The sequence below is a fragment of the Manacus candei genome, unplaced genomic scaffold (assembly GCF_025592945.1).
Source record: "Manacus candei isolate 608988 ecotype Guabito, Panama unplaced genomic scaffold, ASM2559294v1 h1tg000119l, whole genome shotgun sequence".
Lineage (NCBI taxonomy): Eukaryota > Metazoa > Chordata > Aves > Passeriformes > Pipridae > Manacus > Manacus candei.
Window position 1 is genome coordinate 2,075,581 of NW_026138167.1, and position 24,754 is coordinate 2,100,334.

At 43.3% G+C, this 24,754-nt stretch overlaps 1 protein-coding gene across 4 annotated transcripts in view; it reads right to left on the reverse strand.

Annotated features, from left to right (window-relative positions):
- RORA (RAR related orphan receptor A) overlaps positions 1-24,754 on the reverse strand; it is a 388,788-nt gene that overhangs the window by 215,343 nt on the left and 148,691 nt on the right. The window contains exon 1 of one of the 4 annotated variants that reach the window (XM_051770516.1): positions 9,628-9,715. The exons of the other annotated variants lie outside the window; for them this stretch is intronic. Coding sequence (XP_051626476.1) covers positions 9,628-9,685 — 58 coding nt within the window. The 5' untranslated portion in view covers positions 9,686-9,715. Of the gene's footprint in view, positions 1-9,627; positions 9,716-24,754 lie in introns of those variants that run through there. 4 annotated transcript variants of the gene reach the window in all.

The following is a 24,754-nucleotide window of genomic DNA, read 5'->3' on the forward strand; positions in this document are numbered from 1 at the left end:
GTTGCCCTGGTTTGTTTGAGTCTCCACTCCCTCATATAATTTACTACCAGTTTCCTACAGGACAGAGTTGTTCCACGTTAGAAATATTTAGTTGTTTTTTAAAGCAACTAAATCTAAGACGTTTGGATGTAGCTCCTGGTTCTTACCTAACACAATTTAAAAATCACTTGGCAGGGAGAGTTTCTAGAGAAAAATTGCTTTCCAGTGACACAGCAAGGGCATCAGCTCCTTGTACACCTCTGGTAATTCAGTGCTAGGCAGTTTTCACTGCAGTAGAGGCACCTCAGTTCAATTCTGCACATTGCAAATACACTCCATGTTAGCATATGAGAACATGATGTAAGATCTTGAGCAAGGATTTCCAGAGAGCGCCAAAAAAACCCTCCAAAAAATGCCTCATTGCAACCAGCTCAAACACACAACCTGCAAAAATATTTGGATTTGCAGGATACAATTTAAGTATATGTACATACACATAAACATGTGAAGGATATGTACTGAAGCCTTTAACTGGAAAAAAAAGCCCAACCGTGTTCTGAGAAAATCTTTTCATCAGAACATGGTATCTCTCAGCTCCCTGTCAGACACAATTAAGGGGGGCACATGCCCAGCACATGCAGGGCTCGGGTCTCAGCACGCCTGGCACAGCTCTGGAGGTGGGTGGCACATCAGGCTTTAGGCCACTTCTGTGCTCTCCCTGAGCGTGGGGCTGACTGGAGCCCACACTGCCTCTTGCCAGAAGTTACAGTTGTGGCTGGCACAAAAACAAGAACTGTATTTCATTTAAGAGCTGGAAAATACTTTCCATTCTGTACTGGAAGGGAGATGAAAGCCTTGAGAACTTTGGGAAGGCGCTGTCGTAGGAGAGTTCAGCGCAGAGCCCAAGCACCTGAGACAAGGGTGCCAAACCAAGCAGGGTTCAACTTCACCACCCTGCATCCAAAACAGAGATTGAGAGAGCTAGAGAGTCAATTCCCACCTATTCGGCCCAGGGAAGGATTAATCATTATTTCAATCATTACTGATTTATCCCCCAAATGAGACTGAGTGGAGCTTGGGCTGATTTAAGCTCACCTGCCTCTCCCACACCCCAGAAATCTCACTGGCCATCCTTCTCAGGTGACAGCATCCTTTCTGGTTGCACAGCAGTCCTTGTGGAAATACTCAAATTCCCATTTTATGGAATGCATGTTGCATTTTAGTTAAAACAAGTTCTGCACCACTCAGGCTCCAAATGAAAAAAATTTTGAAGTGGGCTTTCTTGCACTTGTATTTTTCTCAAGTGTAGTAAGAAAGCAAAAATGTATTAAGAATGTCTTAAACAAACTAAATGGTATTTATCAACAGAGACCTTTTTATCAGACCCCAGGTTATGATGTGAAGTCAGTGCCTAGCAATCAAATATTGTCTGTTATCTTAGATCAACATTCTAGGTATGTTGACCCATGAAAAATAAAATCACATTTGCAAGAAAAAAACAACGTAGGTTTATACACGGTCATTTATTTATATAAACACACGACAGGTCATTTTGTAAAAGCTGAAACTACCTCCTGTACCCATCACTATCATCTCTGCTTTGAGCCCTGTGTGTCTGAACTCATCTTCTGACTTCAACACAGCAGGAGCAAATACATTTACTTGTAAAACAAAGGCAGACCTGTTTGGAGGTGGACACAAGAATCAATCCACTTGCCACAGAGGCAGTAAGTGTTCATTTACCATTATGTGACCTGGAGCAATACATGTTATGTCTTTTGCCAGCAGGAGCCTTGCCAGCTGCAGCACACCACAACTCTGTCAGCAATCAGTCACAACCATCCTTGGCACCCTTTTGTTTGCTGTTCATTAAGGGGAATTTATAACAGCAGGATGGAAGATTTTCTGGAGACCATCCTTCAGTCCTAAGTGATAATGTTGATGCTGCTCCAAGTCGGCACTTGCCATTAAATTGCCCTAGAGATTTTCTCTCCTGCATTCCCACTCCCAGCCCAGCTTTGTGCAGCCTGAGGAAGGCAGCCCCTGCTCCGAGCAGGAGGGGAACCCTCTCTGCTGTCAGCCCTGCATTTTGTGTGGCTGTCATATCCAGGAGGCCTCAAGAGAACACTAAACTCGTTTGTAGCACTGCAAGGAGCTTACCAAACTAAGGGAAGTTACTGATTTGAGGCTGAGATGATGTATATGCAGGAGCTCACAAATTTTCCCTCACAGTACTGGAGGCCTGATTCTCCACACATGATGCTAGCAGAGTTGGCAGATATTTCTACACATTTTTAATAACTGTTTAACAACTTAATTCCCATTTAATCACTAGTAGAACTAGTACATTAGAACGTGTAATTTTTATTTTTTTAATACTTCTAAACCTCATCCAAGGTTTGATGACAGACAGGATCCATTAATCGTGCCATCAATAGCCAAACATCTGTGGTCAGTAACCTTTGTACAAGCTGGGGCAAAACCTATCAGCTGCTACACTAATTACTTCTTGAATGCAGGCACTGTCAGCTGCAAGTTTCAAATGTAGCTTTTTCCCCCAAATATATTATCCACCTTCAGGAAAAAAAAAATAAAAATGACTGTATGCTTCTGTAGAATTATAAGCTGCCAGTAACAAAGTAAGACACCCTGTGCCTCATCATCAATGTTTATTTGTGAGCAACAGAAGCCAAGGAGTTGGACTTAAAGCCACTTACAGCTCCTCGTTTACTATAATTTGAAAAAAATAATCCAAACCAAGAAGGTCTGTAATCTACAGATTTTTGCCATAACTGAAGTGCTCAGGGAAATCAGTACTACTCTAAAGGATCTAAAAATACTAAATATTGCAAAACCAATTCATCTTAAGCCACTGATAAAGCCTTGGCATTTTTACTTTTTTGATTGCATTTACATTTTTAATGACTTTGAGATTTCAATAGATTTTCTAATACTTTTTATATAGGCAATTTATATAATTTGAAATTATTAAATTTATGAGGAGCATTTTCAATTATATTATAGTCTCATTTAACATCTATTAAACATGCTTTTCACAAATACCAACTTTGTCTTATCTCACAATCACATCATGAAGTGATTTTAATTGTATTTTGATTTTAAGAGTGCCTAAATGAATGCTGCAGCTCAAAGTTTTGGGTTTGGGGGATTTCCCCCTCCCCCCCTTTTCTTTCTCGACTGATGAAAATCAAAGACCAGCCTCAGGTATTTTGCCTACAAATCCACCTCCTTCCTGGAGCACAGAACCAGGCCATGGTCACCTGCTTTCTTCTATCCACCTCAGCTGAAGACACTGAAATCTTCTCCTTTCCCAGTGTCAGTGATGCCTCGCAGAGAGCTGGGGGAGGACCTGGTCCCCCCCTTTGCTTGTCTGAGCTCATTGCAACCTGAGCCAAGGAGAGCTCTGCTGGCAGGAGCAATGCTTATGGCCAGAAAGGAGCTCTCTCTAATTTTTTTCCCTGGTATTATCCAGAAAAGACAATTGCTTAGAAATTGAAAATATGGAGACTCATTCATTGAGCAATGTGGCATTTACACAATAAAAGCTTATACAAGCACACGGTAAAAGTGGGGTGTTAAAGCCCATTTGGGTTTTCTCACCTCTGTGTTCTGCAGTCACAAAGCCCATCTTGATTCTCATTGAGGTCAAGATGCTTCAAGATAACACAGATCACGCATTTTCCAGTTCTTCTGATTTATGAGTGATGATGCCAATATCAAATGCTAAATTCTTTTCATGAGTAATCAGCTGTGAAAGCTTTCTCTGCTCAAGCAATGTATTGAAAGTGATTTCCTGAAGGTAATTTTTTTCCCTACACTGTCAAGGCAAGGAAAAGCTGTATTTTTCCTAAACCACTCCTAAAGTACCAAGCAGGAGGTAAAGAAAGGGAGCAGAGGAACATATTTAAATGATGAGTCTTGAGAGGCAACACACACTAAGGCCTACTGGCAATATAGTGAGTGCACTGATGGGTGAGACAAGTCTGGGTCAGGGCTCCCAGAACTGAAGAATAAAGAGTCCCTGTGAGTGAATGGGCAAAAATGGACCAACATGCCTTAATTTGAGGAATTGCTTTGAGGTTGAATGACTTAACCATGCCTAGCACTGGACAGATCTATACAACTGATCAATCCTAGCATAATCAGTAAAAAACAGTAAAGAAATACCAAATCCAGACATACAGTCCCTTGCACATGAATTAAGGCCAGTCCTACACTGGCTTAGAGACCTGTATGAGCACAGAACCTTCACTGGTTCCAGCTGGACCACTAAGACATACACAGCTAAACCATGGAAAGGTTGGAAGGGCAAGATTCCAGCTATCTAAGCATGAACTTTTTAGGAGGACAACAACTGTCTGGGGAAGAAAGAAATGCTGGCATGGCAGGAGGATGTGTTTGCAGCAGCTGGACCAAGTCTTCCACCAGTGTTGTTTAGGGAACAGTCACACAGTAGCAGTGTTTCACAGCAGTATTTCACAATAAGGAAAATACTTTATCTGTAAACAGTCTAAAGGTGGGAGGCATCACAAGCAGCACAAATAAAGATGAGAATTCAAGTGATCACAAAATTGGAGGGTGATATGAAACAAATGGTAATTCAGCAAGGACAAAGGCAAAATGCTCACCTTGGGTGATGTAATCAACTGGGTAGGACCTCTTTGGGGAGGATCTTATGCTTCTAAGCATCTGAAAGAAAGATGCTGCTTGGCTGGAAAGAGCTCAGAGGAGGAGGTAATATTGACATGAGGAAGTGTCAAAAAAACTACTTGATTTTTGGTACCACAAGACTGGATAGATATTCCATGAGCCTCCAAATAACTGAAAGCTTGCCGAGGAGAGGAGTCATCCCCTTTTCCTCCCTGGTACCTGAGGACAGCACTGGAACACTGAGCTTGAACTGCAACAAAGCAAGTTTTGATCAGATGTCAAAAACAGCTGCCATGGATTACCTGAACAACTGCAGAATGCTGGTCTTTGGAGTTAAGGTGGGCACACATCTGCTGGCCAGGAATGATTCCTGGATAACTTTCCTGTGTTCAGGCACAGGAATGGCAAAGGTGACCTCTCAAGGTACCTCCTGGGCCTGCTCACTGTTACCTTGTGTTTGCCATAGAAGACAACACTAGAGAGAGTTATAGCCTACAAATAATCCTCAAGCCACTGCATCCAGATACATGGCTTATTAGAATAGAAATGACTTTGATAAGTATCTCAGGGACCTAAACAAACAACCCAGAAGGTGTTCTGTCAACCCCTGACTATTAAAACTAAACAAAGCAAGCAGATGCTCTATATCTTGCAAAGAAATTAGTAATTAACAGCATGGCCTTCCAGCCATGTGCAGGACCAATTATTCAATTACCCATGGCCAACTGTTAGCTAACTGTATTTCCTGCCTTATTACACACAGCACTACAAACTTTATTTGCTCTAACTCTCAGTTCTTCCTGAGTTCCTCCTTGTTGTGCAGCAGTTGTAGCTCTGTAAATTCCTACTGCAGTGCAATCCACCACAAAGACTATTATAAACACTAAAAGAGCTGTTAACACTGACAGGGCAGTGAGGAAACTCTCCATACACCTCCAAACCATGCACATATAAAGCAGACAGGACACAGGCAGACATAGCTGTGTAGTACATATGGAGCTCATCTTTTCAGCTGAAAAGCATCTCTATCATTGGTGTAAACAAACCAGAACCCAGCTAATTTTTACAAGCATGAGGAATGAAAACGTTGGGCTAAGGCTCTCCTACACTCCTTCCTCCAGCAGCTGAATTGTGTTATGCACATGAGGATAACTTTGTTTGATGTGTGGGGGCTGTAGCCTGGGAGCTGAATTCCAAGCCAGTGGCATCACCAGTTTCTGAGAGGCCATGATGTGTCCCATGATGACAAGAAAGGAAACCTCAAAACAGACATGGATCTGTCAAGTTCTGCTTAACTGTCAAAGGTACTATGAGAGCTAAACACAGTATTTCTGAACTACTTCTTAAGCAAAGGACAAGAGCAGTCAACATTTTCAAATGAACCCTTATCATTTTTGCAAGTACTTTAAGAGCTTGAGTCCCACAGAAAATCAATGGGACTTGGTGCTTGTCTGCACGGCCTCATTCAATTCAAGTTAAATCAAATTAACTAAAGTGAAAATTACTATGTATTAAAGATCATTAAATTCTTTGAAAGACTCCTCATTCAGAAGCAAAGTAGCTTTCCTTAGTTCTCATTTTAATTTGTTTTGCAAGTACTCTAGTGTTCATTTTGGCAAAACATCAACCTTCAGACTATTTGTCCCAAAAGCACAAAGACTCAGATTAGAACCAAAAGAATGAGAATAGAGGTTCACAAAGCTAGCAAACAAATATTGAAAACAGTGGTTTGATCAATGACAACATGGCAATTACTAACAAGGGCCGTTTTCCAGGGCTGATATCACACCCACTACACACACACAAAAAAAACCCCAATGAAAAACAAAGAAATGAAAAAAAAAAACAAACACGAAAAATCAATCAAACAAAACCTTCACACCTGCTGTAGGCTTGGAATAAAGGTAAAAAAAAAAAAACCAAATCCAGAGTTCCCCTTTTATTTATGTCCTGAATACAAATTCTTTCAAATGCAATTACACCTCTTACTGTAGAGCTGAATCTTGAAGACCTGACTGTACCACAGTGTTTTTCTTCTGAGTGCTCTGAGTGTCACCCAAAGGAGGGCAAGGCAGTGAGAGGAGGCTGGGGGATGGCATAAGTGATGTCTGAAGTACCAACAGTAAGATTTAGTCTCTCAATGACTAAATGAATTTCTGCTGCAGGTGTTTGCATTGCAGAGGTGTCTTGGTCTTGTCAGGATGGCAACCCCACTTCTGTGGGCAACAAAAACAAGCAGAAAACAATCAGCACTTCAGTCCCAAGGAGCCAAAAGCCTCCTGGGTGGGAGAAGAAGAAGAGAACAAAAGCAAAAGGCTTCATTGCTGGAGTAGAATCAGAGTCCCTTCCTGCACTTCAGTGATGTGAGTGACCTGACTGCAGGAACCTCTCAACCTGGGGTTGAGACAATTTGCTTTGCATTCCTCTTCAGAGAGGAACAGCAATAAATACCAAATTACAGCTTCAGACATTCAAAGGAAAACATTTTATTTCTAACTTTCTTATGAAACAACAGGGAGGTGGGACCAGCTGGTTGACTAAGCAGTGAATTGAAGGGCAGCACTGGGTAATTCTATATCCTGTGTTTGATATGATCTTTACTTCACCAGGCAAAATGAAAATACAGAGTAGAAAATGTGGCCCACCAACTGTGGGTCACAATGCTAAAAGCACTTTAAATATTGACACTTTTAAAGCCAAGGTAAATTCAACAGCAGGTGTTATTTCATAAAAGTGGGAAATGTTTCCCTATGTGTCTCCAATTGCACAGAAAGAACCAAAGAAATGTCCTTTGTGCCCTGTAACTGTATATCTTAGTAGTGGTGCAATGCAAGTTCTCAAACCAGCAGTCAGTGCAGTAAAATCCACCAGATCCCAGGGCTCTACTTTGCCAACAGGAACTGCACCATAGGAGAATCCCATTTTTAATGGGGTTGTCATCACACAGCAAAGCCTCAAACTCCTGGGAATTCAGAAAGAGCCAAGATCAGCCCACTTTGTTAGTACATAACCTATTTAAAATGGTTTTGCCTTGTACCAAAGCTAAAACACATTAATGATGTTGATGAAAATCACAACTTAACTGAATAACACAAAATAAGATTTTTCAAATACAACCTTTCAGTCTGCACATGCAATCTGCAACATCTTCTGATGCCAAAAATCCTCAGACACTTACTGCACATGGGAAAATACAGCAGTCTCGTTTCACAACCACTTGACTATTACTTTGAAGAAAAAATCATCACAAAACTCACCAGTATTAATTCCACAGGCATGATTTCGAGTTCCACGCCTCTCTGAAGCACAACTGGCTGTTACACTGCCTTACTGCTTTATTATCTCTGTCTAAAATTGTAACACTGATATATCTATTGTGCTATTTTGTTCCATTAAACCTGGGCCGTTATTTCACTTCTTAGTTAGTGGGGATGAAACAGATTCCCCCTCCTAAAAAAAAAAACAAACCAACAAAAAACCCCAACCCAACCCGAACAAACAAACAAAAAAACCCAACAACCCCCCAAACAACAACAAACCCACAAAAAGCCTGCCAAAAAAACCAAAACAAAAAACCTCCAAAAAGCAACCAAAGAAAAAATCCACCAGAAACCAGCGAGAACAACAACAACAAAACCACCCACACAACCACCCCCAAAAACCAGTGCCTCAGGACCCCCAGAGCTTAATTTCAAGGTAAGTCTTTTTGTGTTGCTCTCCAGAAGGAAAGAGGAGGCAGAAATATCCACTGAAATACGTGCCACAGAACAAAATGCAGAAAAATCCCCCCAGCTAACAGGAATAAAGGAGCAGAGATGTGGAGAGAGGGAAAAAAATCCAAACTAAAACAACATTTAAAACATATTTTATGCAGTGGTGACTTATTTGTCCAAAGATGAATTCGAACGGATGGTTTTGTTCCTGTTGTCCCACCTCTGGTGCTTTGCCTGGGCCTTCCTCTAAGTACAAGAACATGGAAATATTTTTAGCTGACCCACCCTGAGGGAGCAGAGAGACTGACTTCTGAAAAGTTGTCCACCCTCAGGTTTTTTTTTCTTTCCCAGCAATTTTGTTATTAATTCATTCTATGTCACAATAAAAAAAATATATCTCAGCTATCAGCTGATTTTCTAAGAATTGGCAAAGATTTGCCCACGCTGCTTAAAAACACAATCCTTCCTCGTGCCTGCAAGGGTGGCCTCACAACTGGGGAGGAGAGGCTCTTACTGAGTAAGCAAACACCAGACCTTCGGATCCGATTCCATGCTTAAAAAAGGAGGAAAATACTCCAGGTTTTCCTATTTGAAAAAGTCCTTGGAAATGTGACATGTAACGAGGTAAAAGCAAAGCCAGCGCAGGTTGTGATGTTGAAATCCCTCTGCCTTTGTTATCTGTGCAGGGATCTGAAGGCAGAGACCTGGGCAGTTCACAATGACCCGGGTGAGCACAGATTCGATGGCACAGCAAGACCTGAATTATGCAGCCACAGAAATAACCAGGAGACTTCTGCAACAGCAAGTAACTAATTTATACCTTTTCCAGTTGTACACTGTGTATTCCAGTCTGTTTTTAAAGAAGAATCAGTTCTGTTCAGTTGTGGCTATTTCCTTCCTCTGTGCATATTTAGAGACCATTATTTAGTTATTTATTTTTGGTAATAAAGTCTGCAGGCATCACCGTTCAAATAAAATCCCAGTATCCCCACCACAAATGCAGAAGTCTGGCACTTTCTTCATTGACTAGAGAATGAGCTGGCAAAGCTAAAAGCTTAAGCCAAGCTTTTAAGATTTTTCTGATTCCTCTCTCTCATTCCCCCCTCCTCACCCCGTTAAATCTTGGAGTAAAAGAAGATTAGTGCAGATGGATGAAAATATTTTTCCACTTCAGCATTTGCTGTCACTATTCAGTGCTAAGCGGGTTCTCATATGGTGTCACTGGAAAGATGGAAATTCCTACACTTCTCTTAAATATAATCACCTTGCCACAAAGCAGGAAAAAGAAGAAGAACTGGCTGTTTATTTTGCCTGGGTTGCATGTGATTTATTCAGCAGAACATGTAAACGTCCAAAGGACGTGCTGCCTCTCACCCAAGTTCAGCTGCTGCCTCTGCTCCACGGCACACCAGCCCAGCTCTGGCTCCCTGTGCCAGCCAGCAAATTGACCTGGACCCAGGAAAGATGGAAATATGCAGAGTTAAAGTAATCCCCTTGCTGAGCACGCAGGCACGGGAGGATTAACCAGGACAGGGGGGCCTGGGGAGGGACAGAACCCCTGCTGCTGGGGCTGTGGGATGAGGGGTGGAGGGATGGAGGGATGGAGGAAGGGATGGCACCCCTCCTGCTGCAGCTGCAGGATGGAGGGATAGAGGGATGGAGGGAGGAATGGAGGGATGGATGGAATCCCTCCTGCTGCAGCTGCGGGATGGAGGGATGGAAGGATCCCTTCCTGCTGCAGCTACAGGATGAAGGGATGGATGGATGGAATCCCTCCTGCTGCAGCTGCAGGATGGATGGATGGAGGGAGGGATGGAGGGATGGATGGAATCCCTCCTGCTGCAGGAGGAATGGATGGAGGGAGGAAGGGAGGGAGGGAGGGAGGGAGGGAGGGAGGGATGGATGGAATCCCTCCTGCTGCAGGAGGAATGGATGGAGGGAGGGAGGGAGGGAGGGAGTGAGGAATGGATGGAGGGAGGGAGGGAGGGATGGATGGATGGAATCCCTCCTGCTGTAGGAGGAATGGATGGATGGAGGCAGGGAGGGATGGATGGATGGAATCCCTCCTGCTGCAGGAGGAATGGATGGATGGAGGGAGGGAGGGAGTGCCACAGGCACTGCAGCGGGCAGGGCTGGCAGCAGGCAGCACTGCAGCTCCCAGTCACTCAGAGCTCCCCACTCACACCCTCCTTACCAAGTGCTTGTGAGCCAATACCCAGGCATCCACCTCCCTTAATTAAGGGCTTACGAGCCAAGACAGTCACAGGAATCCCCCTTCCATAATTAGGTGCCCCTGATCCAATGCACAGCCACAGCAATGAGTCCTGTCTTTGACTTGGCCATTCACCATGAGCAACCAAAGAGGGACAACAGAAAACAATCAGCACGATGCTGTCACGTGTTGCAAATGTTGCAACATCAAATAAATACAGACCAAGATGTAAACAAACACTTTCACCCCCGAGGGATAATCAGAAAAGAATTGGCTTGCTAATATCTTCATATTCCTAATAAACATTCAGATTACAACTGAATTCTGTCAGAAGTGATCACCAGGCTTTCACAAACAAGAGGAGTGGTCACACTACAGATTTCAATGTAGCAGCATTGAACTTCTTCAAACTATCCTCATCTCCAACAGGGGAAAAACAACTAGCAGTTTAGGCAGTCACATAAGAATCAATTACTATTGCCATAAACAGCCAATCTGAACCTGTACCTTCGTTATTTAATGCTATTAAATAGATAAATATAATGAATAAAATGAAAATAGTATTTTACTTAATAAACATGGTATAATGATTAAGTCTGATTAGTAAGCACATTTCCTCTCAGTTGGAAAATACACATTTTCATTTCCAAGATTTGTGCACAAAGAGAGAGAAATCCACTTCAGAAATCTCTGCATCTGATCTAAACTAGCTGTGTCATTCATAATGAGAATACTTTCAGTTCTGAAGCCCATGGATTATCTGAAAAAAAAATATTCTGTGATATTTAGGAGCTCTGTGGGCCCCCAGTACATGTGGACACTACGATGCTCTGCACCTTCCCTTCCACTGCTCCTCCTGCTGTAACACTGACTTCTGATTCCTCACAGCCCATCTCTTCCAGCTATGTAGCCCCTTCAGTCTGTTCTGATTTTATATGGGCTGAGAATCCTGGGACTTATTTTTAATGGATGCACATTACCATCAAGGCAGGGGGTATATGCACCTTTTTTCCCCCTCTGTATAAAATCTATGTCCACTTAGATTCTTTTTGTATTACAGAAATCTCATGGGGATCTCCCCAGCGTCTACCATCGACATAAATCAGGCTTGGATTTGCTAAAACACTCTGACTTTTAGAAACAGAATAAGAGATTCTTCCCATTTCCTTCACCCTTTCTTCTCAAGGCCAAGGCTGATTTTTAAAGGCTTTCCACGCAGTCATCCAAATCAAGGTTCAATTCAAATACATTTTGAAGGAGGCACTTCAAAAGAATCAATCTTGATCTGCAGAGGGGTCAGGAGTTTTGCCTGTTCCCCCCCAACATCGTCTGCAATGGCAGAGCAGGGCTGAAGTGCACAGCTGCTCCCAGGAACAGGTTGGATCCACCTTGTGCTCTGAGGACACCATGGAACAGCCCTGGAAACACTGCAGGAGAAGTGTCTGTAAAGGAATCCTTAAGAAGCTGCTGACAAAAACTTCCTTGGGAATAGAGGGGTTCCCTCAGCCTCAAAGAACAGGCTCTCCAGGCCCTCCTCTCTCACCCTCTGCTGACAAAGCTGCCACTAAAACTAACAGGAGCTGCTCCTGCAACATCTTGGTGTCAGCTCAGGCAGAGCTACGTATTTTACACAGCACTGGCTGTTGGATCTGAGCAAGCTGCAGGTCCCTTCCAACTGCCCAGTTAATTACAAACACCCAAATATTTTGCCACTGACTGAAACTCAGTGTTTTCCATGTGGAAGAATTTCCTAATCCTGGCAATGAGAATTCAACTACGGTAAAACTAGTTATCCCATCAGTTAAACACACCAAGGTGATCAGAGATAATAACAGGTAGGAAGTACCTGCAGCAAATTTTACAAGTACTTTGTTAGACATTATATGATCCTCTCAAGGCATCTTTCACATACTTACAAATCACAGAATTTATAAAAAATCTTCTAAATGGGAGATTCAGAAAAATCTCATCTACAGTTCATCTACTGTACAGTTCAGTATATTGCTTATTGCATCAAGTGTATTAAGTCATAAAACACTGGGTTTAAGAGAAGTCACACAAAATTCTCTTTTTTTGGTCATGCTTTTAACACTGGTCATTTGGAAACACAACACTTGAATTTACTAGACTGTAAAGTATCCTTGCTCTCCAAGATCTGAAAAGATAACAGAATATTTGGTTTCTGGAAGCTCAATTATAGTCTTCATCTGAATGTCAAGCCATTTAACTGTATTTTAATTATCCAGAGATTTTTGTGTATTTAAATGGTTATGTGACCAGTGCATTGTTTATGTTTTTAAAAGGAAAAGAAGTGGGTTGCCCTTTGCATATTTAAGAAATGAAGAAGATTCAAAATGTGAAAGGAGCAATATTCACATTTCAGGGGATATTACACATCATACTGGTCCAAATGTGCAACAGTGGGAGTCTCCTGGGCAGAGATAAGGACAGGGGGGGATCACTCACCAGCTACCACAGGGGTAAAACAGACCCACCCTCGGGTCTCTGTGTCTGCAGAGTTGTTTCTCTCCCAGATTCTCCCTCCCCTCTCCGTTTGCAGTCGCTGCTGTGCAGTTTGCCCCTCCTGGAGTGTGTTCTCCCAGAGGCACTGGTGGGCTCAGCAGGGTCCATCCCAGAGCCAGCTGGCCTTGGCTCTGCCACACACAGGGGAGCTTCTGGGAGCCTCTCCCAGAACCTGCCCCTGCTACCAAACCCCTGCCCTCAGACCCGACACGAGCAAAATGACAATTCAATCATCTTCCAGAATGCAGTAAATGCAACTGCAGTAAAGAATGTAAAGTTCCCCTTCTGCTGCTGTTCCAGGTGACAACCTGAGCCCAGAGCAGGGGGATTATACAGAGCTCTGTGTGTGCTGTTTGGCAGAATCTATTTTTCTGGAAGAGAAGGGGGAGGAAAAACATTCACTACCCTCACTTCCTTCTGTCAGTGCCCATTTCCATGTGTTTGGTGAAAGCACGTGCTCAAACCATCTACACCCTGGAATGTTGACATGAACAATTCCACAGCACAGCTCCACTGCACAAATTATTTTTAATACCAGAAGAAAAAGGAAAAGCTTTTCTCAGACAACACTGCATTCTCAAAGGCAGTTCAAGGTCTCATTCCTCAGATTGTATTTACTGTCACATAGTTTCATATTATTTCATATAACAACTCAGCATCTATGACATCCTCAAAGGCTCTGAAAGGAGCTCTATCCTCTGAGGTAGGAAAGGGTAAATAATCCTATTTACAGCCACACTTCCAAAAGTCTTTAGCCTATTCCTGTGTCAGATGACTCAACTACAGTGCTTCAAGTTTTTCCTCCAGATTTTACATGTTTAAGAAAATAGGAAAGGCTGTTCCATCTAACACACTCTTTCAAGCTTGTGATCAAACAGCCTCGTTACATCCAGGTGAGTCTAAATGACACTATAAATAGAAGCAGGTTTTCTGCTTTCTTAATACATAAAACACAAGGTGCCACTAACAGCAGATACACTGGAAATAATTCCTTTTATTTGATAGTTCTTAGTGTGCACAAGAGCTATTTTTTAAAGGTCTTTTCAGCATAACTGGTGTTGCTCTATTGTAACTCCCACTATATCCATTTCTTTAAAAAAAAAAGAAAAAAAGTAATTTCTCAATGATGAGAACCCTGTATGTCCCAAAAGTGGAAAAAGCAAGTGGACCCATCATTGGCATTCTAAGATGCTACCTGATGCCACCACCCCTGAAGTGATCAAAATAATATGAAAAAAATCAACATTATTGGCCCCCTTAGAGCCCCAGCCTTCATGCTGAGCAGGAGCTGGGCCTGAGGAAGCTCTCCCACCCCAGGGTGCACCCAGCTCACCACGAGCCCTGTGTTCTGGTCGTGTTCTGCAGCACCCAGCTGGCCCTGTGTGTTCCCAGCTGCACACACACAGCCAGAAAGGATGTCTGAGAAAGGTGCCGAGCCCTGCTGAACAGCAGGGAACACACACAAGGCTCCCCTGTGTTCAGAGACCTGCAATGTGCAGAACCATCATGAATTTGTGGCCATTATGTTTTTCTCTACCAACCCCTCAAGAAGCCAGCTTGGACAGAACCTATTATAACATTATTAAGAGTCTGGAAATGAGTCGCTTGGTAAGGAGTTCCCAAAGTTCCATTTCCACACAGTTCTGCTCCTCCCCACGTGTGTACATTGCTCACATGCAGTGCTTGCCTGCAGTGCCAGCTGCACAGACTTGTTCCACATTTCCACATCACTGTTCAACATCTTTTTAATCTCTGTCATTCCTTTGCACTGAATCTTGAATCACACTGATTTCCTTTGCCAGAAATCATAACAGGGACAACAACAAAATCAGATTTTACTGTGAACGGAGCTAAATTGATTTTTCAAGGGATTTAGACAAGTAATTCCCCTGGCACCTAGTACAAATCCTTGCCAATAATTAGGGCTGTAATAAGAACAAGCTGTTCTCTTCAAGGTGCTATCAGAGAGAGGAAAACACTGGTCCTCAGGAGGCCTGAGCCAAACCTGGCTGTGCACATCCCTTTGCTCTGTGCCAGCACCTGACAGAGGCACTTTGTGTCTGCCTGCTCCCAGCAGGATCCCACAGGGAACTGGAGGAAGGGCTGCCCCCCAGATACCACCACGGATCACTGCAACTCCACCAGTGCTACTGTCAGTTCTTCCCTATGACATAAACCCTCCAGAAGCACATGTTCTGCCACACACACTCCAAACCATCCTTCATTTACATTTCAGGTCAACTTTCATTCACTCATGTGAAAAAACAGGTTCCTTTATTACCACAGTATTGCAACATAGAACCATCAAAAGGTTTGAGTTGGAAGGGACCTTAAAGACAATCCAGTTCCACCCCCCTGCCAGAGAAAAGGGAACCTATCCCTGGGTGTTCTTGAACCACCAGTCTCGCAGTTAATAGCCAATGTTTCATCATTTCTGTTACCAATTGCTCTCAGGCTGTATTATATCCACTGTGTGTTCTGGCTGGCTAATAATTTAATGGCTAATAGCCAGTAAATGAGTGATTTTCCACCAGTGCAACACTCTAGCAACAAGTTATAAAAATACCAAAGAAACTGAAATGCAAAGTAGACTGCCAAGCATGTACTTAGGAGTGGGAGTAACTCCAGAATGAGATCCTTACTGACTAACACATGCCCATTCAGAAATGCAACAGCTATCAGTCACCTTAATTAGAAGGGAAGATGGATTAAAATACAATATCTCAAATAAGAATTTCACTTCACTGAGGAAATCAAAATGGTTTTTTTTTTCCTCTTTAGCTGTAAGTATTCATTACCAATTTTGAGTAGAATAGTTCATTTTTTAGCTGTAAATATGAAAAGTCCTAGAAGGATCATCTCATTAACTACTTACCCACACAAAACCAAAATCATAAAAATCCTGCTACTTAACAGATCTTTATGAGAAAACTGTTGGCTATTGAGTGCATCCAACAATACTGAGCTGAATTTCACAACTCATGGGTCATTGGGATTAAAACATTACAACTGTAGGACTTTTGTCACTGAAAACCTCACCTGGGAGCCATCCCTCTACATACCTAATGAATTAGAACAAAAAAGACAATAGATGCTTAGAAAAGACAATAGATGTCTTAGAAAAAAGACAATAAATGCTTTTTACCTAACAGACACTGTGAACGTGTGTGTGTGTGTGTGTGTGTGTGTGTGTGTGTGTGTGTGTGTGTACACCTTGGAGTTATTTTTTATTTTTAACGATGGCACATTTCATTTGTGCTTGGTCTACGTTTACCTGTATGAAGTATAAAAGGTTTACTTGCAGGAGTGTGAGAGCAAGAAACCAAAATAGGCTGTGGGAAATGTAAAGGGAGAGTCCTGGGTGCTTTCAAGGACAGAAGAGCAGCACATCAGCACTGCCGAGGCACGGCCGGGATGGAGACCTTTGGAGAAGAGTCACAACCCCAGCTCTTCCTGCAGCTCCTCTACAGTTAACATTCACTTCACCAACAAACCTCGAGCTTCAGGTACCCACATTTTCAGAGCTTTCCACAAGGAAAGCTGTCATTATAACACACTGTTTAAGGACCATCCAACGCGACGTCAACACCAGGGCCCGACGGTCTGACTGAGGGTGACACTCGAGTCACAGCCCTGGACCCAAGGACTGCCCGCAGCAGAACCCTTCCACAGCAAATGCTGCTGAGCACCAGGCTGGATTTGCTTCCATAACTGATTTTGTCCAGTTTTAGTGACTCTCCAGCTGTCCAGCTGCTGTCTCTAGACACAGCCAGCACGATCCCTCTGTCAGTTCTACCACTACCTCACTCACCAGATATTACAGCACAGAAAATGGTACTGCCTTAACACAGGATAACATTTCTTCCCAAAAGCTCTGTTGGAAATTTCTGACTGCAGACACAGAGGGGAGTAGGTACTTTCTCTTTTACCATCAAACTCCAATCAATTTTTTACTTCTGATGCAAACTTGGGAGGAGGGAAAGGAGAATCCCTGCTGTTCCCTGGAAAATGTTCCCTGCAAAGGAGACTTGGCATATTCTAATTTTTAGATGATTCCCAGAAGCATTTGGTTTAGGCACCATGAAGGTTTCCATATATTCCTGGCTTTGTCACTAACCTGCTGGCTGACCTGGGACAAGCCCCCTGACTTGCAGAGATCTGTGAGAACACCCGTCCCCACCACGAGGTGATGTGCAAACACCTTTACCTGTCCCTCCTGGAGGTACCATGTGCTGGATACGACCTTCCAGGAACACACCTACTCTCTGGGTACAAGCAGAAGCCAGCTGATGTAGCAATCCCAGACAAAGGAGGCAACAGGGTGCTTGGAAGGTGAAGGTGCCAGATCCCAGCTGCAGTCTTGGTCCTTACTGGTGACATTCCCACATGGCTCAAACAGGGGTTCACTGCCATTCTTGGTGGAATTCTTCCTTGTGTAGAGCCTGACAGAAACCCCTTTGTGGGAAGAAGGCTGGGAGCTTGTGAGATGCATAACTCACACATCACCACCCCAACAAGGAGTGCTTCATCAGCCACTTTTTCTCTCATTCTCCCCTCCAACTCCAGCAGAAAACCCTCCTTGGTGCCATAAGGATATTAGATTTTAGCAAGGGCTCCACTGGATTTAGAGTATGTAAGAGTAAGGTAATTTCAACTCTTTAGCAGTGAATATTATAACAAGACAATGTCAGGACAGCATCTACCTGCAGGAGAGGAGACTGGAAAAAGTCCAAGATTTCAAGGTAAGAAAGGAAAAGAAGGGTTATAAACATAGTAGAAGAAAAGAAAAAAAAGAAAAGAAAAAAAAAAGGACAAGATGAGGGGAAAAGAAACACATAAGAATAATGACTCCAAAACTTTTTCTGAGTCTGTACTTCCCTGTTCAGAGGCACACAGCTGAGACAATGCAGCTGGCTCTGTGACAAATGTGGAAAAATAAGCCAATTTGAGCTGGTTGTTAGCAGTCAGAGCACAGCGTCTCAGATAAATGAGTGTCTGCCTCAGGTATGGCAGCAGATCTTCCTGAACCATTCCTGAGAGATTTGCCAGGATTGCAGCAGCCTTTAGCCATCAGAAGCAGCAACAAAGTTCTCTTCAATCTCCCATTCCTGTGGTAAAAGGTGACCTTGGAGCAGGATTTTCTTCTTCTTCCTGCCCTCTGCTCTCCATGCCAACTCCATCCTTCCTCCTGTCTCAGAGCTAGACATGTTGTCTTATTTAACAGTAGATAAGCCCAACACTCTCCCCAGCACAGTTGCTCAGAGTGCTCTGTGTGGGTTGTCACACCTCCAACTGTACCACTGTGTCTCACTCACTCGCAGGGGTATTTTGAGCCCGCTCTGATGTTTGCCAGGAGCCCCAGTCTGGCTCAGGAGCTCTCTCCTGTCTGTCCTCAGCTGAGCTAACAGAGAAGGGGCCATGCACTGCCTGTGCCTCACTCCCTTTCCAGGCATCACATTCCTTGAGGCAGTTTCTCCCTCAAATAAATATTTCACCTGCTGATGCTGCTCCACCTACTAGTTTCCCCCTCCCCATGAGGAAGAAGAACAAACACATGACATCCACGAAGAAGGTGCAAATAAAAACAAGTGCCACATCAGTTCACCCACCCTTGCCTTCTTATGAAGTAAGAGCAACGTCTTCGGCAAATTTCCTAATTTCACAGTAAAAGGAACCACAAAGAGCAATCCTTGTCAAGGGCTGAGGAAGAAGGCTTGAAAGGAAAGAAAAATATAGAAGGAATTAAGAAGGATCAAGCACAAAAAACCCCATAAACTCCTTAAATTCTGAGAGAAAGGAAAGGACATCTCTACTCAAAGAGGAAACAGAGCCAGGGGCCTGTTGACCATTTCTGACCAACCACATGGGGCCAAGGAGGTTTCTTTCAAGAGCCAAAACTTCACCAAGAGAGAAGTAGCTGCAGGCACAGAACGACAGGCCCGGGTAGGTGAGCGGGCAGGCATCCATGCTCCAAGATTTCTTGTGAAACATTCCCTATTCCAAACCTCCTCCTGTTTCCAGCCTGCGCTGTGGTTTCCTGTGTAAACACTCGTATCACCACATCACACATAATGCAGTGTGCTATTTTCAAGCAGTAAAACAGCATGATTTCCATGGCAATAACCGGGAATTTGGCAAGGCTGTTTGATAGACTTGGTCTGGGGAGGAAGTTTTTGAGAAAAATAGAACGTAACTGAATCTCTCATCACTCAGATACTGTAGAATTCTCCACATTACCCGGCCTGTTTACCTGCAGGCTCAGCACCCTCTTACTTGGAGATCTGCACCTGAAAAACTTATTTACTGATGGTAACATGTCAGTGCTGCACTGGAGTACAGACTGTACCAGCCTGAGGTGAGGAATACCTGCCCCAAAGAACTGACAATACTACTTTAGAGACAAAACACTCAGTATTTCACATGGTGTCCCAGCTCCTTTGAGGATGCCATATAACATATTTCCATGGGTTACTGCTATTTATCACACACTTGTGATTTTAACCTTACACTCCAAATCACCACGATGCAAGCCAGCTTCTAACTACTACTGCCAACAAGTTTGGTCTTCACATATTAGAAAAATATTGCCCCAGTTACATGTGGGGACTGAGACAAACACAGGTGAGATCATTCACCCACGGCCTCCCAGCACACCAGTGACCAGGGTAGCAGCAGAAGCCTCATTTTCCTGACTCTGCACACTCCTCTCCCAGCAGCCCTGAACCTGTCAAGAGGCAAAGAGAACCTTACAGCACGATGTAAATCACTTGAAGATAACCTGCAAATAATCCATGATTCATGTGGAGTCTGCTTTTATAAATATACAGGCTTGTTATCCTCCTTAATTTTCCTTCAGCTTCCGAGAAGACTTCAGCAATCTCGGCCTTATGGGACAGGGATTGGCTTGTGGCCATAGATTTCACACTCGGTTTCACGAGCAAAATCTAAACAGGCCTTGACTGCAAAGGCCTTTGGTGAGCAGCTGAGCTGCAGATGGATTTCTGGGGAGGGCAAGAGAGGTAAGAATTTAAAAAAAACCCCAAAACTATCAAAGATTTAGAAACACTTAAGAGACTGGAAAAGCGACTTCCTGTATCACATTTAATGTTTCAAACCATTTAGCAGCTGGAACAGCAACCCTCTAGTGCTAAGAGTTAATATGTTTGTGCCACTCCACTGATGGAAAATTTGTAAAACACATGAAACCTGTAGAGGTCTTTTACAGGAAAGAAAAATAACTTTCCAGAAGTAGTGCTTTAGTGTGGCGGTTTTTTCAGTACTTTATAAAAATAAAGCCTGACAGAATGGTAATGACATTAGCTACACATTAGTTTCCAAAAGTTAAATAAACTCCCTTCCAAGAGCAAGCATCAGCAGTAACTCAGCACTTTCATTTCAGAGGGGCTTATGCAATCACCTCGGGTTCTGATCCACACAGGCACATGCCTCGCAAGCATTTACTGAGCACCAAAGCCCCATGTCTCAGAGTGAAGTTACCAACCAAACAACAATTTAAATTCATCAAAAGCAGGCATTACGTTTAATGGGATTTCAATTAGTGATGGACCAAAATCCAAGCCCTACAATCCTCTCGAAATGTAAACAACCCTACAAACCCACGACCAGGCCTGTCTCATTTCGAGATCAGAACCAAGTTAAACAAACAACAAAACCAAATCTTTCCAGGCCTGAACAAGTCTCAAGGCCAAAAAATCTTTGCAGTTCTCACAGGCATATCACAGAAAACAGCAGAGGGGAAAAAATAAAAAATAAAAGAACAAGAGTGTGTAAAATTAAATTAAGAAACAACCAAGTATAATGCTGTGTAGTGACAGTTGCTTGGTACAAATCCAGCAGTCACTGATGGATATCAGTGTTCCGGGACCTCGAGGCTCTGGATATTTGAATTAACATGAGAACACACAAACATGCTGTTTGCAGCTCGCTTTTGCATCTGGCCACAAGAGGAGACACAAAATAAAAACCGTAAGAGAACTTAGGGATAATGAGTGTTGTGGGCAGAGAACTAACAGATGGTAGAACAAAACAATCTAATTCAAAAAAGACAAAACTTCCTTTATAATAGGATAGAACTGCAGAGGTGCAGAAGAGAGTTCGAAAATAGAGATGCTGAACAAGTAGGGATGGTGGTGGTTGGTGCTGCCAGAAGGTGTGGGCCAGCCCCTTCCAGAACCCCTGGGTGTGATCATAAACATCAGAGTGAATCCTCCCTGAGGCAGCAGCCTCAGCCAGAACTCTTCAGAAGTATTTGGGTTTAGCAACCAGTAAGACAATACACGTTACCTGAGTCATGGAAACACCTCGTGAATTTTAAAGCATATACAGGTCAAGTAAGAAAGCCCCATGGAAATTAATTTACTGTACTAGAGATAAAATTACTGACTTCTGGGTCACAGGCACATTGTTTCTGACTGATTATGTGGCCAAAGTTTTTATGAAAGATATTTAACATGTCTGACAGACACATACACCGTGTGTATGTTATAACCTCATAGTACAGACACTGGTTATTAGGTGGAAATTATGGGATCTCAGTGGTATTTCTGCCACATGGCAGGCTTTATTTTGTTTAATTTAACAATAAACTCATTATATTAACTGAATTCAATAGGAACAGCAGGGGGAATCCTGTTAATTTCATCTTGAACATCAGAGAGCCTCTGAAAGTGCTAAAGGAATAAACACAGAAGGAAATAGAGAAAGGGGTTCATAAAAAGGAAGGAAGTTTCCATTTCCTCAGAAAGCTCATACTGAATTTAAAATGACTATGCCTGATTTGATATCAAATGGTTTAGACATATGGTTACTGTTTGAGACAGGATACTGGGCTCCATTTGACCTAGTGCAGCCCCTGTTACATTTTTTTTTCTCGTATGGAGAAATCCTATATAGAGATTGCCATAAAAAGACATCATTTCTACCCCTGAGTAGCACATGGGTAATATCAGCAATGCTAATCTTCCTCCTCCTTCAAATGTGGAAAGCAAAAGCAGTCTCCTCCACGTCACAGCTCAGACAGCAGCTTTTGGATCATCACACTGGTCTCCTCCTCCTTTACCAGTGACAAAGTCACTGCTGAAACCCAAAACACAGTTCTTAAACCACCTCACAAGGATTACAGCAAGCTCCACTGGTTTCTGTGCTGTATTTATTGGTGTCTTTCTTGACTCCTGTATTGGAAAAGCACCCTGGAGCATTTGACAATCCCTCCTCCACATCTTTTTATTTTTTTCACCTATTCAAGGAACCTGCCACTCCCTGCAGGGAGCTGTAGCAACAAGGGAAATGGGCACACCTCTGTGCATTACAGTGCTTTCCATGGGCAGATCCAAGAGGAGACACTTGGAAACAGATAGTAAACATCCATACTGATTCCTCTGCCTCATAGAGGTGGCAGCTGCTGATCCCTCAATACTGTGGGCATCCAAACACTTGGACCTGCACTCCCAAATCAGCAACAGGGAGTGGTGTGAAAGGTGGGTGTGCCAGGGCGAAGAGCAGATGGGATGATGCTTTGGGATGAAAAGTAACATTCCAGGACAGCAGTGGGGAGGGTTAGGAAAGAAAGTACATTTCTTGCTGCATGTACACTCAGCCCAACACAGGAGCAAAATCAGTGCCATTACTGATGCTTTCCTCAGCCATGGCCACCCCTCCCTGCCTGCTGTACTGCTGTCAGCAGAGAACCCAGACCTCTGGAGGTTTTGGCTATGGGTCTAACACAGATGACCCAAAACCACATTTATAGACCAATGAGTTTCTAACAACTGACCGATTCACCCCAACTGATACTCTCAAAATGGAAATTTAATGAACAAAGATGATTAATTGCATAAGAAATTGCTGTTACCTTACCTGAACACACACACCTGCAAACTAACAACAGTATATGGGTTCCATGCAAGTTGTTGATCCGATCAGTTGTCCTTTTAGAGTGAAATTCAAGTTAACTTCGACAATGGATATACCAGATGGAAGAAAAGAGACTGTCTCTGCTAGATCCTGGATTAACCATTAATCTTGAGGGGTATCCAGACATCATAAGTAGTTTGTTCAAATCTTTTGCAATATTCAACATAAGGAATTCAGCTGTGAGTTTTCATAAATCTGAGACCTGAAGACAACACTTGGCAGCAGCCAATGCAGACAGCTCTCAGAAGGGTGAGCTCACAGGCTCCAGGCATCGCTGAGCACATCACTGCAATTAACTGAAAAACATGGCAATTTTTTTCCCCCATGCATTGTGGGCATCTACTAATTAAGCTTCAATAAAGCCACACAAGCCATGGTGAGAAAAGTATTATTTACACATTTTCCAGTAGCAGAAAAGGAGACAGAGACGGGTCATAAGCCTTTCACAAAGTCACGTTATCAATCTGGTCACAGAGCTATTAACAGATGCCTGGATTTCTAAGGCCTGTTATCCCCTGCTCCCTTGGCACAGAACACCACTCCTCCTAGCTTCTAATTTTGTGTGGAAGGCATTTTTGAGAAGGTGCTGTCAGAGGTAAGCAGGATTCTTCTCTGAACTAAAGAGATGGGCCTCACCTCCTGCAACCTCCAGGGACAGCCAGCCCTGTTCCCGAAATCCAGAGGCACAGACTGCTCAAGAAAGGCTGACCAGATGAAATGGCTCTGGCACACTGTGCACAGTGGGGTTTGAGGGAGAACAGGGAAAGAAGGCAGGAAGCAGAGAGCAGGGAGGAAGAACACTGACACTAGGACAGAAGTAAAACCAGAGGCACACACCCAGTCTCTGGTGGAACAAGCTTTGTACTTACTGTGCTCTGTTCTGTGTTTTGGCTTTAACTCTAAAAATCTCAAAGTATCGTGATACCACTCATACAGAACATATTCCCTCATTCTGAAGTTTTTCACACAGAAAGAAAAGGTTTACAAAGGGTTGTTTCTACCTGCAGCAGGAGCAAATCCCAAAAGTCATGATGGTTGCATCATGGAACTTCATTGTAGGAAACCACATATGCTTAAGAAACTTGAGCACCTTAATTCTGAAAAGAAATCATCCAGTAGGACAGAAATACATATGAAACACTGGGAGTTTATGGAAGGTACAGAATATATAACTGCTTATTCTTTTACATGGAAAACAACCCAGCTGAAGACAGGGAACAGCTGGCAGAACTCACTGCCACAGGTCATCCCAAAGGCCAAGAGATCAGGATAAACTCTGGGATGTTGTACAGACAATTAATGCAGCCCCTGACAGCAGGGAGACATGAACTGTTGTGCTGTGTAGGGTCTTTGTATCTTTTCCTGAAATGGTGCTGCCACAGACAAACAGATGGACCAGTGACCTGATCTGATGCATTTTCATAACACCACACTGACCCAAAACAGGGAACACCAGATGATTAGTAAGGGAAGGAAGACAAATGTATTTTCCTCCCTGTGACCAGGATTTCCCTTCCCTATTTCCCCTGCCATACAGTGTTTACTTGCCCGTGATATTTTCTCCTGCTGTGCCTCCAGGCCATCTGTGCAGGGTTCCATCCCCCCTGGCCAGGAGCCTGCACTGCCCTCTCTCAGTGATGCACACCACAGACCCATGGCTCAAGCCTCTGGACAGCCCTGGACCTGCAGGGTCCTCCTTTGCAGATGACACAGAACAAAACGT